A 16513-nucleotide genomic window follows, 5' to 3' on the forward strand; every position below is an offset into this window, starting at 1 on the left:
CGATTTTGCATAAAGGACATGCAACAAGCTGGCCGGGCCGCTAGTGACGAGGTCATACAATGCATGCCGAAAACAGATTGTTCCGATCACTCATCACCGAAATGCAATCCCATGGAGTCGTTGAACCGAGCCGGAAAGGTCTGATTCGAAGAAAGAATCCAAATGGGAAAGATCTTAGAGACCCACGAATCTATTCTCGTGAGGGAGCACGAAAGCTCAACCAGCGACTTCCTGCGCGATCGCGGCATCATCTGCTGGAGGCACCTCAACAGGGATCTCGACTGAAGGGGGCACCTCAATCCCGTTTCCTTGGAGCTTGGCCAATCGGTCTTTCTCCTTCTCGTCGCGGATTCGCTCAGTCTCTTTCCGCAAAGTCTCCAGGTTCCAGGTATCGTCGTCTTCATCCGACTCGTCGTCGCTGCTCTCGTTGTCTTTCCAGTCTCCGCTCTCGAACATAGACCGACCAGTCGCTTCCTTGGCAGTCTGTGCCTCCAATTCGGCAGCCTTCTTGTCCAGACGGCTCTTCTTCCATTCGGCGAATGTCTTGGGGGTCACGGGTGTCAATTTGCCGGTCAGCTTGTGTCGCTCCGACTCCAGCCAGTCTTCCAGGGTTAGAGTGTTGAGTGGCGACTTGTCCATCAGAGCCTTCTCGGCCGCCTTCTGCTCCTTGGTCTTCAGGACGAATCTGTTCAAATGGTCAATAAACAACGGTCGGCAAAGCAAAGGGGAGAGAAGGAGCTTTAACGCACCCTGGCGGCAAGCTGTGCTTGTACATGCACTTATCACCCCCATTGGGGCAAGTCCAGAACCAGCCATACTTCTGGTTCTCGACAGCCTCAATAAAGTACTTGCAAACCTTGTCGGTCGTCGTACGAGGGTTACCGTGCTTGCTCATCACGACACTGCGCAACTTCTCCTCGTCCCATTGATCCATAGTATCGGCCTTCTTCTGCTCCTCCTTATCCTCACGCGAGTCGGTGTAGAGATCCTTTTTGGCCGCCTTGCGCTCGATGTTCATGTCGTGACTGAACTTACACCTCTTGCCCTTTTCACAACCACCCTTCTTGTGGAAGATACACAGAACGGTTTTGGGGTCCACACCGAAGGGCACTTTCTGCACCTGGACAGGCTTGAACAGCTCAGCAGTTTCACGCTTTGCCTTCTCGGCGGCGGCCTTTTCGGCCTCGCGCTGTGCCTTCTCGGCTTCCTTCTTCTTTGCATCGAGCGGCTTGTTGGATGCGGCCATTGCATTCAACTGCTGAATCTGCTTTTTGGCGGCTCCTCCTTTTTTCTGTTAAATGGGGTTAGCTATCGGTATCCATGTGACGAGGGTCGCGTGCTGCGCGAGGGCGTGCCGGATTTTTGACGTACGTTTTTCATACCAAAGGTCTAGTTAGATTGGGAATATTAGTTGCTGATCAGGTAAGTTTGATGAACCTGTATCCGGAATGCGCACCTTGTCATCGACCGTCTTGGGCTTCTTCTTCGGCTGGTCAGCCTTCTTAGGAGCCATGGTGACGGGTTGGGCACACGCCGAGCTGAGTGGGAAAGAAGAGGAAGATGCGCCCGGTCGCCGAGACGCTGGTGAAACAGAAAGAAACGCTGATGCAGAAGCGAGAGAGATCCCGGTGATTGGGAGGGTGTATAAGATCGAAGAGGTTTTTTGAGAATGACGGTCGAAAGCCTCCACAAATTCGAGGGGTGAAGTGTGGCGGGCTCAATCTTTGACTGACCAATGATCGGGCGAGCCCTCCAAGTATATTTCACGGTCTGTTCAACACGGCGAGTATGAGAAGAGGACGAGGGAAAAGGGAGGAACCATAAGATAGGAATCGAAAAGGAAGTCCAGCATGATTCGAGAAAATAAATTTGCATCATATGAAGGCAGCTTATGCCTATCTTGCGGTGCTCGGCTGAGACTCGAGCTTTGCGTCATCGCTGGAGTCTCCCGCACACAGCGTGGATTCGACCAAGCCCTGTCGCTATGACATGATCTACGCTTATAGAGACGTCCATTATAAACGGATGTCATGGAAATAAATAGGAAGCGGTTCCGTACTACTACTATACATGTTGACCTCAGGTTTCAAGTTTCTTTAGCAATTTAGATTCATTACTACTGCGTTCCATTGGGGATGCCGCTCTGAGATCATCACTGACCCATTTATTAGACAAACACCAAGTGCGAAAGTGGTCATCTTGGGTCTTAGCGCATTGCTCTACATAAATTTTGGATAATCCTAAGCCATCCAAAATCTCCGGAGCACCGTAAAGCCTTAAAACTCTTGCTTTTCGTTTCTGGTCATCATAGGATCCGTAGGTAGGGAAACCAGAAGGTCTTGTTTAAGAGACCTCCTGGATCTTGCTGGACTTAGCATCGGCCTCCTCGAGCTCGGGCAGGTCCTCCTGTATCTGTTGATTAGCTGGCGGATTGAAAGTCATTTCCGGCGTTCTACTTACGTCGTCTTCACCCTGACCCTCAGCACCGCCAGCAGCACCAGCAAGGGCGCTCAGGTCGGGCATGCCACCGGCACCGCCCATAGCACCGGCAAGAGCGCTCATGTCGGGCATACCGCCGGCACCACCCATGCCGCCGAGCTTGGAGAAGTCGATGTTGCCCAGGCCACCTCCCTGCTCTTGGCCGTCAAAGCCACCGAAGTTGTTGGCGTAGTCATCCTCGCCAGCCTCGTCCTGCTCGTCCTCATCGACCCACTAAACATAGTCAGCATTAAAGTCCAACCGGGTCAGCGCCAATGATCATCATACCTTGTCGAAGTCGGTCTTAAGGAAGTGGAGCTTCTTGGCCTCCTTGAGGAGACGGGGCCAGAACTCGGCCTTGAGCTCCTTCTTGCGCAGAACCAGTTCGCAGGAGCGGTCAGTGTGGTTCACCCTGCTGTTCTCGGGGTCAATCTCGGCGTAGAGGGGCAGCGAGACACTGTATGTGACGCCCTTGGCAGACTTTCCAGTGAAGGAGACCTCGGTGGGGGTAATCTTGAGATCGGAATCGGCCTTGGGGACGTCGGCAACATTGATGTTCACGTAGAGGTAGTTGCGCTCGGGGTCATCGGCGGAAGAGCGCTGAGCCCAGGTGACTGGTAAAACCGAACAATTCCAGGTCAGCACGTCTTCTATGGGCTAGGAAAACATGTTGAGAGCTTCCTGACACTAGGACCGCAAAGAACGCAATAAGGTCATCGCAGCTATCCGCGAACTGTGCAGGTCCGAGTGTTTTTTGATGCAGGGCGGGGAAGTCGAGCTATCACAACTTACCTTCCGGGGTGAGGGTCTGGGACATTTTTATCGAGTACTAAGAAGATGTCGATTCGATGATGGAGAGAGAGATATGAGAGAGAAAATGAGTCTTCAAGGCAAGATGAAGATGGTGTGTGTGGCAGGAGAGGAGAAGCTCACAATGCAGCGCATGTACCGCAATCAAGTGCGTTGCTAGAATGTACTGGAACCAGGGGTTTGTCCCGTTTGTCTCTGTGCTGCCTTGTTGCCTGATTTAGGCCAATTGGGGACGTCACTTGATGACTCAGCAGATTCCCCTCCGGATCGCTGCAGGCATCGCAACACTGATAAGATGCTAGTGAAGTGTCCGATACTCTCGTGAACGGGTTTGCTTCACTCCTGGAGCCAGTCCGTCTGATCCCGATATCTTGACGATCGTAATTCGCGCAGACTATGCCCCTCAAGACCCCTGTCCATATCCCACGCAGGTCATAACGCCAACTCTACGACTGACGGCTTAGGACTACCAACCTGCTGTCCTGCAGCAATCACCGCTTGTTCACATTCGACACGTTTCTGAAGAACTTTTGAGTCATGGAAACCCTCAAAGCTGTCTTCTTTGGGCCTGACCCTGCAGCCCAGGTAAGTAGACCGATATCGCTAAGACCCTGTCATGACATGTTCAATCCACTAATTTATATGGCTAGATGAGGAAATGCAACGCTCTCATTCGCGCAAATACCAGGCAACTCGATCGTGATCTCGCCCATCTCAAAGCTCTCGATAGCAAGACACGAGGACACATCATTGCTGCCTCCAAGCGAGCCCAGCGCAATCCATCCCAAGCAAAGCAAGCTATAAGCGAGACCAAGACATTTGCACGAGAGCTAGTTCGAATTCGGAAACAATCTTCTCGGCTCACGACAAGCCGAGCCCAATTACAGAGTGTGGGCATGCAGGTCAATGAAGCATTCTCCGTTCGCAAAATCCAAGGCAGTCTTCAGAAATCTACTGGCATTATGAAAGACGTGAATACATTGGTACGACTGCCTGAGCTGACATCGACCATGCACCAGCTCTCAACAGAACTAGTCAGGGCAGGCATCATTGAGGAGATCGTTGACGATGCCATGCCTAACGATGAGCTGTACGAAGGAGAGGACGACGAGGCAGAGGACGAAGTGGATAAGATCCTGCAGGAGATCTTGTCTGGAAAGCTTTCTCAGCCTGCGGCTGTCAAACCTGCCGTAGAGCCCGTCGAGGCTACCCCCGTTGAAAGCGAGCCCGAATTTGAGGACCAAGAAGCAACTCTGGAACAAATGCGGGGTCGTCTGGAGGCACTCAAGAGCTAATATCCTTTTTTTCTACGATTTTTCAGCGATTCATGTTATGCACTTCCCAAGTTTCAGTTTATTGCGGCCATATTGTTCTCATGAGGAAGGAGTTGGGTGGCTCCTCTTGCGATGATCTTTTTTAGCCATAGGCAGGACCTATATAGAATGGATCCAACTAGTTGACTCCGTCAACACGTTCTTTGCTTTTTCTTTCGTCCCGGTGACATAGTACAAAGGCCAAATCGAGAGATGTTAATAGGCTTTGCTGCCTGCGGCTCTTCGGTAACTTACTTGCCTTCCCACGTCCCGTCCTATGTTTCGGTCCGTCAAACGAAGCGATTAATGCCTTTTGGTATCCTGTCCCAAACTCATCGAAAAAGGCAGACAAGAAGAAAGTCCATCCAGCAATAATACCTACCTGCCACCTGAAAAGTGCAAACGGAGCAAACACGAGTCCGACCAAATTGGGCCTAGTGGAGCTGACCCGCTGCGCCTCTCCCTTTCCCTCCTCTTCCAGTCAATCCTCCTTCCTCCCCCTCCCTATCTTCCACCCTCGGCTTCCCACTTGCTGAAAAGCCTTCATCACCCTTTGAGAATCTTCTCATACTATTCAGACTTTCTGAACGCCGTCGCTCTCCAGTGACTGCCCACCTGTCGACGCGTTCGTGTCGCGACTCGTCTCTGATCGCAAACTGCCAGCTTTGCCAATTCATCATCACCAAGTCTTCAAAATGTCTGCCAACCTGGACAAGTCTCTCGACGACCTCGTCGGTAGCCGCCGTCAGGCTCGCCGCCGCAGCAACAACCGCCGCGCCCCCGTCAAGCCTTCCGTTGGAGGCGTGAAGAAGTCTAAGCCTACCAAGGCTGCCCCCAAGGCGGCTCACCCAGCCCCGAAGGCTGCCCCGACTGCTCCTAGCAAAATCATTGTGAGCGGATTGGTATGTTTGATGAATTCTAAACCTCGTATGCATGGACTCATTCACTGACTATATCAGCCTGCCGATGTGTCTGAGGCCAATATCAAGGTATGTTGATCGAGAGGCCTCCTGGCTTTGATCGCCACCTTTTTTTTCGAACCCCTCGAGGTGTAAACGACTGCGACGCGTGCGCCAACCATTATTATCCTCCTTCCTCACTCCTCATGGTTATCGCTCGATATCTAGCACAGACAGCACGCTCTTTCCATATGCTTTTGCACATTTCTCTGGCTGGCTGGCATATTGCAAAGCAGGAAATTGAGCTCTGTCGCAGTACTAAGAAAGGAGGACACTTGCTCGCGACGAAGCCCGCCCGAGGCAATCCGCCCGCATTGTCATTCTGAGTACTGTGCCAAGGATCGGTGATGAAAGATTCCCATCCTGACAGCGTTTCGCGATTCAACTCTTTCATTGAGCTTTAGAGGGCATCAGCGAGCGCACTAGAGCACCATCACACATTGTTGGACGGCACTCTACTTTATACACTTGCGGCGAAGTTGTCATCCAAGCATCTCGCCTACTCTTCTCACTGCTCCATGGGGTGATTCCCGTCACAGTGAATTGAGAATAAACGATACAGTGGGCAACTTACACAAAGTTTTATCGTGCTACAAGGTTTATCACATCGAGAGCGCACATGAGGACACATAACGGGATTCCTGGCTTTCAGCAATGCAAGCGACGCGGCTAGGCATTGACGGAAGCTTCTCGGGGATGTGAACCCGTCGTTCGAGGACTTGTCGCACTCATTTGATGGATTTGCGGATGGAAGACTATATGAAAATTAGCATTGATCTTTGTTGGATGTTTTGAGGGACCTCCTGGGGGTTGCAAGTGTGTGTGGAGTATTCTTTGCAGGGGAAGATAAAATTCGTGGTTACAGACTCTAAAAGTCAACCGATCGCCGCTGTGTGCTCACTGATGCTCTTTTGCCGCCGGATCAACTCTCGCCGCCATTACACCGTCGCCGTCGTTTTCCTTCGCTGCACGACTACCATTGTTTCATCTCAAACGTTCGGGCGAGAATACTGATCGTCTTCCGCTCTAGGAATACTTCGTCAAGTCTGCAGGCCCTGTCAAGAAGGTGATGCTCACCTACAACCAGAACGGCACGAGCCGTGGTATCGCCTCGATCATCTTCGCTAAGGCCGACACCGCTGCCAAGGCCGCCAAGGAGCTTAATGGGCTCCTGGTTGATGGTCGACCTATGAAGGTTGGTTTTCTTTTTAATTCGAACTTTGCGCTTTCTCTGACAACTTGCAAAAGATTGAGGTCGTCTACGATGCCTCCCACGCCCCTTCAGTTCCTGCCCCTAAGCCTTTGACCGAGCGTATTGCTCAAAAGTCTCAACCGAAGCCCGCCACTGCTGCTAAGGCTGCTAAGGGCAAGGGTAAGAACAACGCCAATGATAAGAATGCCGCTGCTCGTAACACCAACGGCCGCGCCCGCAAGGGCCGCAATCCGGGCCGTGGCAAACCCAAGTCTGTTGAGGAGCTCGATGCTGAGATGGTCGACTATTTCTCCAACGAGAACGCCCCCGCCCAGGCTCAGGCCCCTGCCCCGGTTAATGGCGCTGCTCCTCAGGCCGCCAACAGTGGTGAGGACCTCGGAATGGCCGAGATCTCTGTACGTTCTCCACGACTTGACGAGCTTCTAGTTCTTCACTAACAAATTAGTAGTAATCACTTTATCACCGTCATTGTTTAGTGTCCTCCGGTTGCTGCCGGTGTGACATAGAGATGTGGATTTTCTTTGGAGGATTTTGATAGTCGATGCGCGGGCCATGTCTTCTGTTCTTCCTCCCCTCTTCCTCTTACTGGTCTTTTTCACGAGTGTTTTTATGGTTTTTTTTGGGTATCGGTCTTAATTTCTTTCTACTTGCAACGGGATGCAAGGATGTATCTACCAATCCAACAAGGTCTGAATGTGCCATGATTCTCTCGTCAAACGGTGTAAAGTATTTTCTCATAAGAAGACCAAAACAGCTTTTATTCTCGGCGCTATGCAAGTAAACGCCGACCCCAAACGCCATCCGTATGTCCAGCGAAAGAAACATTCCGAAATATACAATCCTTAGAAAACACCCGCCCGCGTCATAACATCATGAAACTGCTCCAACGTAACACCCGCACTGAGTCCCGCACCTCCATTCGCCTCGAGGATCATGTCCTTGAGCAACTCATCACCCACGGAATCCTCCTTCAACTCTCGCGCAATGCGCCGCAAATGATTCAGTGAGATCGGCCCGTTCCCGCCGCGCGTGAAGAGCTGGTAGGCATCGTCCACTTCCGCGACCATGGCGTCGTCGTCGCGAGAGCGTAATTTCGCGGCGCATACAGAGACGAAGGGGCCGTAGGGAACATAGCCGGTGAGGGTTGGATCGAGGGCTGAGAGGATGTCCGCTAGTTCCTTTGAGTTGGTAGGTGGGAGGCCAAGTGCTCTTAACAAGATGGTGTTAGTTTAACGTTTCGTGGGTTATCGGTGTAGGCGGGCGGACGAACACCAGGGCCTTGCGCACGTCTTCACGGGGAATGACGCCTTCTTTCTCGCCGGAGAAGTCTTCATGCGCATTGGCGAAGAGCTGGAACACTTCTTTGATCTCGTTCTCTTGGTCGCCTGTTATGTCATTCTCTTTGGCAAGCTTGGATTGGCGCGCGCGTTTGGGGCCTGCATTTGCGGACGAGCTGGCGGGAGCTCCGCGCCTCTTGGGAGGCTGTATTGGCGCTAGCATAAGCGGGTGGACGTCGCAATAGGCAGATGTTGGTGAAGGCTTACCATGGTGAGGGCTGGGGAGCGTCGCAGCTTGCGCTGGAGTGGGTGAGTGTTTCGTTGACGAGGATCGAGTGATCAAGAGATTGGGAGATCGATGATGCTGAGGTGGGGAGGTAATATGGCATGTTGATTGGTGGAATGGGTATAGAAACATCGACCACCTTTAAACAATACTCATTGCGCTCTGTAGACGTTTGATCAAAATTAAAGATCCGTAGAACCCGTTATTAGGGTTTCGCTGATCAGTGATGGAGATTTGCGTAGGTCGAAGATGACGTTCATGCGTTCCAAGGTTGTGCCTGCTTGGTGCAACTCCTTTTGGTACGAGTCAACTGGGTGCGGTACGGAACACGGAACCATGAATAGCTTGGTTCTCGATAATCAAGAGTCCAATGTTTCGTTTTTGGCAGGTGTCGCCTTCTACGCTCTGCCTTACACCTGTCTCATTGCCATCGACGAGCATATTGAGGATGAAGTGAAGTAGAAAACGGTCGAAGGCAGTGGATCGGCAGCTGACGTGATCGGATCGGTGCCTACCCCAGCCCTTTATCATTTATCAATTCGACTCTAAGCTGTTCCCTTGCAGCAATATCAATCATGGATGTTCAACTCTACGTCTATGACCTATCAAAGGTGCGCTACTTCTTCTTTTATGTATCTCGTGCTCTCCGCTAATTTATGTATGCAGGGTCTGGCTCGCCAGGTACGTGCAGGCGCATCAACAGGTGCCGTGTTGATCGACTAACTTAATCAGTTCTCTCGCGCCTTGACTGGGACTCAAATTGATGCCATCTATCATACTTCGATCGTTGTCAATGGTGTCGAATATTATTATGGTCAAGGGATTCAAAATGCTGCCCCTGGCTCCACTCATCATGGACAGCCGATTGAGAGGCTCAAATTGGGCACGACGGAGCTTCCGGCCGAGGTGATCGAAGAATGGCTGGCCTCGTTGACTGAGATCTATACTCCAGAGGTTTGTCTAGATGTGATCATGATATTTTCATCCGTCAGAACTAACACATTGCAGTCTTACGATCTCTTTTTACATAATTGCAACAACTTCACCCAAGATCTTGCCATGTTCTTGGTCGGCAAGAGTATTCCTGAGCACATCCGGAATTTGCCTCGTCAATTCTTAGACACTCCATTTGGTCAAATGATGAGGCCTCAGATCGAAATGGCTCTGAAAGGTGTCACACAGGGCGCTGGTCCAGGAACCGCTCCTGGGCCTAGTTTCCAGCCTCCATCTTCAAGGCCTGCGCCTCCTCCGGTGCCTCAAATGTCAACTGCAGCTCATGCAGTACCAAGCACAGTACGCAATGTGAGCAATCTCAGCCAGCTCCAAAGCGAGTTGGCGGCGACATCAGACTCTTGCGCAGTGATTTTCTTTACCTCAGCTACATGCCCGCCTTGCAAGGCCGTCTATCCGATATACGATGAGCTTGCAGAGGAAGTGGGGGCCAAAGGAAGGCTCATTAAGGTTGACATTGGCTTCGCACGAGACGTGGGCATGAGGTACAGTGTGAGTGCAACACCAACCTTCATGACCTTCTTGAAGGGGAAGAAAGTCGACCAGTGGAGTGGTGCAAATCCAGCCCAGTTGAAGGGTAATGTGCGTTTGCTGCTTGATATGGCTCATCCGCCTCATCCCCACCAGAACCTTCGACTACCCAGCTTGCAAAGGCCCATCTCCAACTTTGTCACGTACAAGAAAGTCCCACCGCTTGATAAACTTCTGCAGAAACTCCCTGCCGAGTTCAAGGAAGCCCAGAGCATTGGGCCTGTCATTGAATTTGTCAAGCTTCGTCACGCTGCCAGTGACGGCAATTTCCCTGCCGCGGATACACGAGTACCTGACCTCCACTCGTTCGCTACTTCTCTTCAATTAGCCTACCCTACACTTCCCATCGAGAGCCATTTCGCGGCTGTGGACCTCGTTCGCCTACTGTTCCTTGACCCACGTGTGAGCGGCTACTTCGCCGAAGAGGCCAATCACGCCACCCTCCTCACCCTCCTCTCACCACTCTCCCAAAATGATCTCTCTTCCTGTCCCTATAATCTTCGAATTGTTGCTCTCCAACTCGCTTGCAACCTTTTCAGCACACCGCTCTACCCCCAACAACTCGTTTCATCCTCCTCGCCCTTGCGGGAGACGTGCCTTCGGCTTGCGACAAACTCTCTTCTAGACTCACATAACAACCTCCGCGTCGTCGCATCTTCGTTTGCATATAATCTCGCCGCATACAATCACAACGCTCGATTTGAAGGAAAACCGGACCCGCTTTCAGAAGAGGACCAAGTCGAACTGGCCGCCTCTTTGCTAGAAGCTGTCTCGCAGGAAGAGCAGAGCCCTGAAGCCCTCCGTGGTTTCCTTTTTGCATTGGGTCTCTTGATATACGAAGCTCCGATGGATGGGTTGCTTGTCGACCTTTGCCGTGCGATGGGGGTATCAGAGACGGTCGCTGTCAAGTCTTCGATAGAGGCAGTCAAGACGGAGCCGTTGTTGAAGGAGATTGGAGAAGAGCTATTTGTTAAGGGTCTTTAGAATCATGGTAATTATAATAGTACCTCCGTACGAACTCATTCCAAGTCCTTCAAATCTTCCAGGAAAATAGGTCGTATCCTTGGGCCAGCCTGCCATGTTATTGTGTCCGTCTTCTCAAGCTCCACCTTTCCATTCCTTGGACGTCTTTAGACCAATCTGTTCGGCTATCCTTCAAGGTAAGTGAGGGTCTGTTCAACAATGTTGGGGTAAGAATCGATCTCGGAACGAGTGTCCTTGGTTCAAGACGGGGAAGCCGGACTACACCCAATGGAGCAAGTCGAGAGAGAAAGTGAAGAACTCGGTGGAGTAGGGGCTCATCAATCAGACCACAAGTTACAAGTATCACCACGGTTCCATTTGCCTTTGATCAAAGATTCTGGCGGAGGGGGGAGGGGGGGGAGTGTTCCTCTGGGCGGTACTTGTCAGGGTTTGTCTTGACGATGATGTTTTAATCAACCTCACTTGTTCTAAGTAGTTCATACACGTCAGCTTGGAAGATCGCGGCTAGAACTATACAAGAAGGACGACAAGTTCAACTGGCTGCTGCCAACAGTTCAGCATGCGGCTCGGCCTCCTACCACCAACGAATTTGGGAAATGCTTTCCTTTCCCAGTAGCTGGGCAGATCAGTTTGCTAATAATTGCGTTGATCATCTGGCGGTTTCACCAATGTAAATGGGTAGATATCGGGATGGAAGAGGGTACAATGAGGAAGCTGGCTAACGCTATCCATCAAGTCATTGCCATTCGTGAAGATCTCCTGGAAGATGATCTGGGGGCGGTCAACTCAGGACAATATCAGAGAGCTAAAATCTACGGGCACAAAGACTTCCATCTAAATTCCTCGGAACCTCCTCAATATCGGCCCTTTAATCCTCACAGTATCACCTCACAATGGGTATGCCCATGCTTGACTTCCACAGAGATCTTGAACTAACGAACCCAGGCCTCAAAACACTCGAGTGCAGCGACTTTCTGATATTTGATAAATAATGCCCAGAGCGTCTCCAAATACGCAAGTACCTAATTCTACAATATCCTAAGGATGTTATTGGTATCACCGATTATTCTGATGCCCGTATTCGACTTACCGTGGAGGAACTATACAGCTACCTCTTCAAGACTTATCTGCCTGGTCGCTGTCCGTCAAGTTTCAAGACAATGTATGACAAGACCGACCGTATTGCCAGGGTAAAAAACCTGGTCACAGGCCACATCCTACCAGCAGATGCAAAGTCAGTATCCCTTCATGCTGCTTTGAAGATTATATCAGGGAATATCCATGAAGACTTCTTCATTCTTCTACCGCACGAGATGGATATAGATTCACCCAGCGAAGTCGTCTATGTCCTGGAAAGCCTACTCTGAGTGTTTTCCTTCTGGATTCCAACCCAGAGATAAAATCGGGAAAATTTGGGTCGAGATCCACGGACAAGTTCCGAAATACAAAGAGAAGCTCCAGAAAAGCATGGACAGATTCTTCGACCGACTCGAGGCGGGCCGGTTAGTGAAGCGGGTCAATTAGGCGGTTACTGTTGATGAGAAGCTGTATTCCAATTTTGACAAAAGTAAATCCGCATTCGGGGGTACGCTGAAGAAAATGACCATGGATGATTCAGACCTTAAAACAGTTGGTTGTTCTTTATTTCTCTACTCCAATAGCACCAGTCGCCTCACAAAATAAGCAGACATTCCTCCGCAGCGAGCGTCAAACGCTTCATCGTCTTCTAGTGTCTGATGCTATTGTCTTTGCCTTCCATACGTACCTCTACTCTATTCAAAAGATCAAGGCAGAGGGCAGTTCTGAAGATCTCGCTTCGGCCATCGATGGACTGCAATGTGGAAGGGTCCCTGAGATCTTTACGTATAAGAATGGAGAAAATTAGGCAGATGCTGTCAAACAATATCTAAGAAGCTAGATCAAAGACATCCTCCGCACAGGCACTACATATCGATCATGAGGATGCATTTCATCGGGAAGTGAATTCTCTCTCCAAGATCAAATAGAACACAAAGTTCCCCAATTGTTTAGTAGAAATGGTCTTTTGCCATCCCCACCGATGTCCCCATCAATATCTCAAATCTAGCGCCATGGTCTTGTAGGTTATAGATGTGAATCAAGGATGACTTCCTAATTCTTTGTAAAACTCACAACTTGGAGGGTTTACTATTACAGCATATCCAGCAGTCTGGTAACCCGACTATCACTTCCTCGGTCAATGAGTCACACCCGACCATGAAAACGAAGCGGATAAAAGACCCTTCTCAAACTATTGAGGAAACTCTGCCGATGTCCTCCCTAGCTACGTTATACATATTAATAACATAATCCTCCAGACACAAAAAAAACCCCAGCCAGGTGGCTTGATGATCCCCGCAGATGAATGTCGTGCTTCACACGTACTCAGTACATGTCCATGCACCCTTCGTACCCATCGGCCGCGCCGAGCCTGTACCTAGAGACTCCTGTTTACCGCAGCAGTGGCAAAATCAAGTCAGCACGTCCCGAGGGGGGGGGGAGTAACAAGATCAAAGATACGATACAGCGCCCGGGAAATAAGATCGGGGAATGGGGTCCGATGCATTGAATCGGAGGTCCAATGTTGAGGACAAAATTTCGATAATATCCGAGTGGAGTTATAGGATTCATTTTTCCCGTGATGTTTTTTGATAACCGCTCAGTAGTTTGCGCTCGGATAAGGCAGATTAGCCGGTATTTCGTGCCGCCGGAGTAGAAATCTCCCCGGGATCATCTCACCGTTGCATGTCATCTGCAGGGCTGCTCGTCACGGCGCTGCTAAATGCCGGGCTCCGGGGCGACCATTTACGAGTGAAGGACAACACACGAGGCTGATGGGGCTTAGGACGTTGTGTTTCATATTTTATTTTTATTCTTATAGCCGTCGTTACGAACTTTGTATGATATTTGAGATGCGTGATGTGATATTTTACAAGGAATATTCTACAAGAGGAGAAAAGTATTCAAGAATAGACGGCTTAATTTCAAGCTAGGCTATCTGTGATAAAAACTTTTGGAGTGGTGGGTTGTGCCCAACATCCAAAGGCCAACTCACAACCGCACACCGACACTCGAGAGGCCGAGGTGGCGCGTGGCGCATTTGTCTATTTTCCAAAAAAGAAAAAAAGATAGCGCTGTGCGCGGGACCATGAGAGAAAAAGAAGAGCGAAGTCGGAGAGCGACAATGAAGAAGAGGGGTACAAGATTGGGTATTGGGGTGTGGGGGGTATCAAAAGGAAAACACGCTAGAACACGGGCAATGAAGAAAAAACACCGGGTCCGTAATCGGATGCAGTCGTCAAAAGATCCGAAGAAAAACGAATCAAGGAAAATGAAACGTAAAATCCCGAAGGAATGAAACAGGAGCACGCTGCAACTCCCGAACATATCGGAGGGAAAAGAGAATGAGTCAGGGCGCAACCAGCGGTGTGGGGGATTATGAGGGAACCGCCGACAGCGATGAATTAGGTAAGCGCGGGGGAACCGGAGATCGATGGAATGCACGATAAGACCTCGGGGTCACAGAAGCCACACGAACATCAGTACCACCCGGGATGCGCCTTGCGCGCTGATGATCGGCGCTGGTGACTGGGCGTCTCGCAGCTGCCTGAGCCGTGTCATCTGATTCGTCTGGGCTTCATGTCACTGGCTGATAGACAGTCGGAGCAGTAGGCCCCTTGGAGCTTTGGAGAGGGGGGTTGTGATGGTACCGCCATTGCGTGGGGGCGGACGAAGTGAATAATTGGTATGTATGGTAAAAACAGTGGCTATGGCGGCATAGCGAAGAGAAGATATTGGACAGCGCCCGCGCTGCAACCCGGTGTGATATGCTGAGGCACCCTATGATGAGTGGGTGCGACGCTTCGGGCCGGGGGCGAGGCGACGCTTCCGAGGCTTCGATGGCGAGGACGTGCGCTCGCTGATCACGGAGAGCTTGTCGGTCTTTGCTTGTCGGAGAGCCTGGGTGGCTCGGGCGTGGGCCTCCACCTTGGCTAGGAATCGAAGGCGATCTTCTTGTTCGGCGATTATGCGCATGCGCTGGAGCTGCTGCTCCAAGGTTGCTGAGCATACCATCTCAGGAACCTGGGGTCCGGCCTCGTCGATGGCGGTATTGGCAGCTGCGTTCTCAGGCATCCAGAGAAGATCTTCGTCAGAGAGATAGGCGTTGTTGGTGAAGGAGTCATTTGAGTCAGCGCTGGCCAGAGCGGGACGGTTGGGCCAGGAAGGGAAGGCACATGCTGCTCCCATGCCGTACTCGCTGGAGAAGGACGATTTGCGCGGGGTGATATCGAGAAGGGAGTCGGTGGGGGTAGGAGGAGGCGCAGATGGGTTCGAAAGTGGTGAGCTTTCAAAGGAGCTGCCACTCCAGCTGAAGGTGACCTGGGCCGGATCGGTGCTGGCGACAGGCGCGATAGCAGACGCTTTGGCGAGCGTCATGTCGCGAAGGCGCGACTGAATAGGAATCACCATGATGTTGATATGATCAAGAAGTGATGGTGAGATGAAGTTGAAGAGAAGAGTGGAGAGACTCTAAGGTGAGGTGAGGGTAGAGTGTGAAGTAAAGTAGTCAAGTAAGGTGAAGAGGGCGAGACGTGTTTATCAAGACGGTGAGAGTATCAAAGCCGGGGAAAGGCTTCTAGACTTCCGCACCCTTGCAGTCCCGACTGAGACAGATAATCAAATCCAAAAAATCAGAAAAATTCAATAAACCGAAAATCGAAAATCGAAAATTCGGCGGAAGCGGCTTCCGTGCAGGACGATCGGTCAATCAGCGGCTGGAATCCACGCATCAACATGAATAAATGATTATCAATTATGATGGCGGTATTTTTTTTGACAGCCGCCCCAATCCGATGTATCGAATCCCGTCAACGGATCTGTGTCAGATGTGCCAAAGTACTTGGGTACCTGTCCACACGATGCCCGTGAATTATCGGCGTGAATCTGGGGGAGATGATCCCTTGCCTGGACTTTGCCAAAATCCCTAAAGGGCTATCCCAGCGGGGAACTGCACCGATGAGAATCCGATTGTTCAGCGGTGAACTGAACTTGTCAACTGTGTACTTTGTGTTCTCGCCCTGATGACGATCTTCCAATCAGACAGCTCCGGATTTCACCGCTTCAAGATGCGTTGTTGCTTCAGGCACAAACAGGGAATTACTTTGATCGGGGGTTGTCTGGCGTCTGGCGGTCTGATAGTGTGGTTGACGTGTAGAGAGATCTTGGGAAAGCAAAATAACAAACAGCGAATGCGCCCCGGGAAATAGTCGCGAACACCTAGGGGACGGATTTGGGCTACAAAGATGATTTCTTCCGCTCCCCTCGGGTCGAGGCAGAAATGGATCCCCGTGGAGAATCTAGTACTCACATGTGGACTAGGGACGTTCTCCGAACCGCAGTCTGGAACCGCCCTAATAACGGGCGGGCCCGAATCTCGACGGGGCTTCCACAAAGAATGGGAAAGCATTAAGCCGAATCCTGATACAAAGGCCAGAGACCGACACTCTCAATGCGCAATGGTCTATTGATTGATTGCATAGAACCCATGGTAGACTCGAAAAGGACTCCTGAATTCTGAATCCTGAGTCTTGTGATACATGTTCCTAATAGCCTCAGGGATCTCTCTATCCCTC

The 16513-nt window shown here is 50.9% G+C and overlaps 9 protein-coding genes across 9 annotated transcripts; 5 read left to right on the plus strand and 4 right to left on the minus strand.

Annotated features, from left to right (window-relative positions):
• Positions 1-216: 216 nt before the first annotated feature.
• On the minus strand, positions 217-1513 carry N7477_005856 (translation machinery-associated protein TMA46; the record flags this gene model as incomplete). Its single annotated transcript, XM_056967519.1, has 4 exons — positions 217-685; positions 750-1291; positions 1372-1389; positions 1457-1513. 4 exons carry the CDS (start codon positions 1511-1513, stop codon positions 217-219), a joined length of 1086 nt encoding a protein of 361 aa, XP_056822273.1.
• An 830-nt stretch (positions 1514-2343) lies between these two features.
• wos2 (Hsp90 cochaperone SBA1) lies at positions 2344-3295 on the minus strand (the record flags this gene model as incomplete). The annotated part of the gene is made up of 4 exons (XM_056967520.1): positions 2344-2406; positions 2461-2712; positions 2767-3092; positions 3271-3295. 4 exons carry the CDS (start codon positions 3293-3295, stop codon positions 2344-2346), a joined length of 666 nt encoding a protein of 221 aa, XP_056822274.1.
• Positions 3296-3825: 530 nt separating this feature from the next.
• N7477_005858 (ESCRT-III subunit protein VPS24) lies at positions 3826-4583 on the plus strand (the record flags this gene model as incomplete). Its single annotated transcript, XM_056967521.1, has 2 exons — positions 3826-3873; positions 3939-4583. The coding sequence occupies 2 exons, from the start codon at positions 3826-3828 to the stop codon at positions 4581-4583; spliced, it is 693 nt and encodes a 230-aa protein (XP_056822275.1).
• A 713-nt stretch (positions 4584-5296) lies between these two features.
• Positions 5297-7224, plus strand: N7477_005859 (putative RNA annealing protein Yra1; the record flags this gene model as incomplete). Its single annotated transcript, XM_056967522.1, has 5 exons — positions 5297-5503; positions 5561-5590; positions 6591-6755; positions 6809-7168; positions 7222-7224. 5 exons carry the CDS (start codon positions 5297-5299, stop codon positions 7222-7224), a joined length of 765 nt encoding a protein of 254 aa, XP_056822276.1.
• A 391-nt stretch (positions 7225-7615) lies between these two features.
• On the minus strand, positions 7616-8439 carry N7477_005860 (EF-hand superfamily Ca2+-modulated protein; the record flags this gene model as incomplete). Its single annotated transcript, XM_056967523.1, has 3 exons — positions 7616-7982; positions 8008-8244; positions 8318-8439. 3 exons carry the CDS (start codon positions 8437-8439, stop codon positions 7616-7618), a joined length of 726 nt encoding a protein of 241 aa, XP_056822277.1.
• A 146-nt stretch (positions 8440-8585) lies between these two features.
• Positions 8586-8798, plus strand: N7477_005861 (uncharacterized protein; the record flags this gene model as incomplete). The annotated part of the gene is made up of 1 exon (XM_056967524.1): positions 8586-8798. The coding sequence occupies one exon, from the start codon at positions 8586-8588 to the stop codon at positions 8796-8798; it is 213 nt and encodes a 70-aa protein (XP_056822278.1).
• A 113-nt stretch (positions 8799-8911) lies between these two features.
• N7477_005862 (bifunctional C97 family peptidase/thioredoxin family protein) lies at positions 8912-10862 on the plus strand (the record flags this gene model as incomplete). Its single annotated transcript, XM_056967525.1, has 4 exons — positions 8912-8947; positions 9003-9017; positions 9069-9290; positions 9345-10862. 4 exons carry the CDS (start codon positions 8912-8914, stop codon positions 10860-10862), a joined length of 1791 nt encoding a protein of 596 aa, XP_056822279.1.
• Positions 10863-11755: 893 nt separating this feature from the next.
• N7477_005863 (heme-dependent oxidative N-demethylase family protein) lies at positions 11756-12747 on the plus strand (the record flags this gene model as incomplete). The annotated part of the gene is made up of 4 exons (XM_056967526.1): positions 11756-11759; positions 11862-12100; positions 12201-12377; positions 12493-12747. The coding sequence occupies 4 exons, from the start codon at positions 11756-11758 to the stop codon at positions 12745-12747; spliced, it is 675 nt and encodes a 224-aa protein (XP_056822280.1).
• Positions 12748-14720: 1973 nt separating this feature from the next.
• N7477_005864 (uncharacterized protein) lies at positions 14721-15350 on the minus strand (the record flags this gene model as incomplete). The annotated part of the gene is made up of 1 exon (XM_056967527.1): positions 14721-15350. One exon carries the CDS (start codon positions 15348-15350, stop codon positions 14721-14723), a length of 630 nt encoding a protein of 209 aa, XP_056822281.1.
• Between the last annotated feature and the right edge of the window lie 1163 nt (positions 15351-16513).

The sequence above is a fragment of the Penicillium maclennaniae genome, assembly GCF_028827695.1.
Source record: "Penicillium maclennaniae strain IBT 15551 chromosome Unknown utg000005l:1.0-2652337.0:1.0-2654196.0, whole genome shotgun sequence".
Taxonomy (NCBI): domain Eukaryota; kingdom Fungi; phylum Ascomycota; class Eurotiomycetes; order Eurotiales; family Aspergillaceae; genus Penicillium; species Penicillium maclennaniae.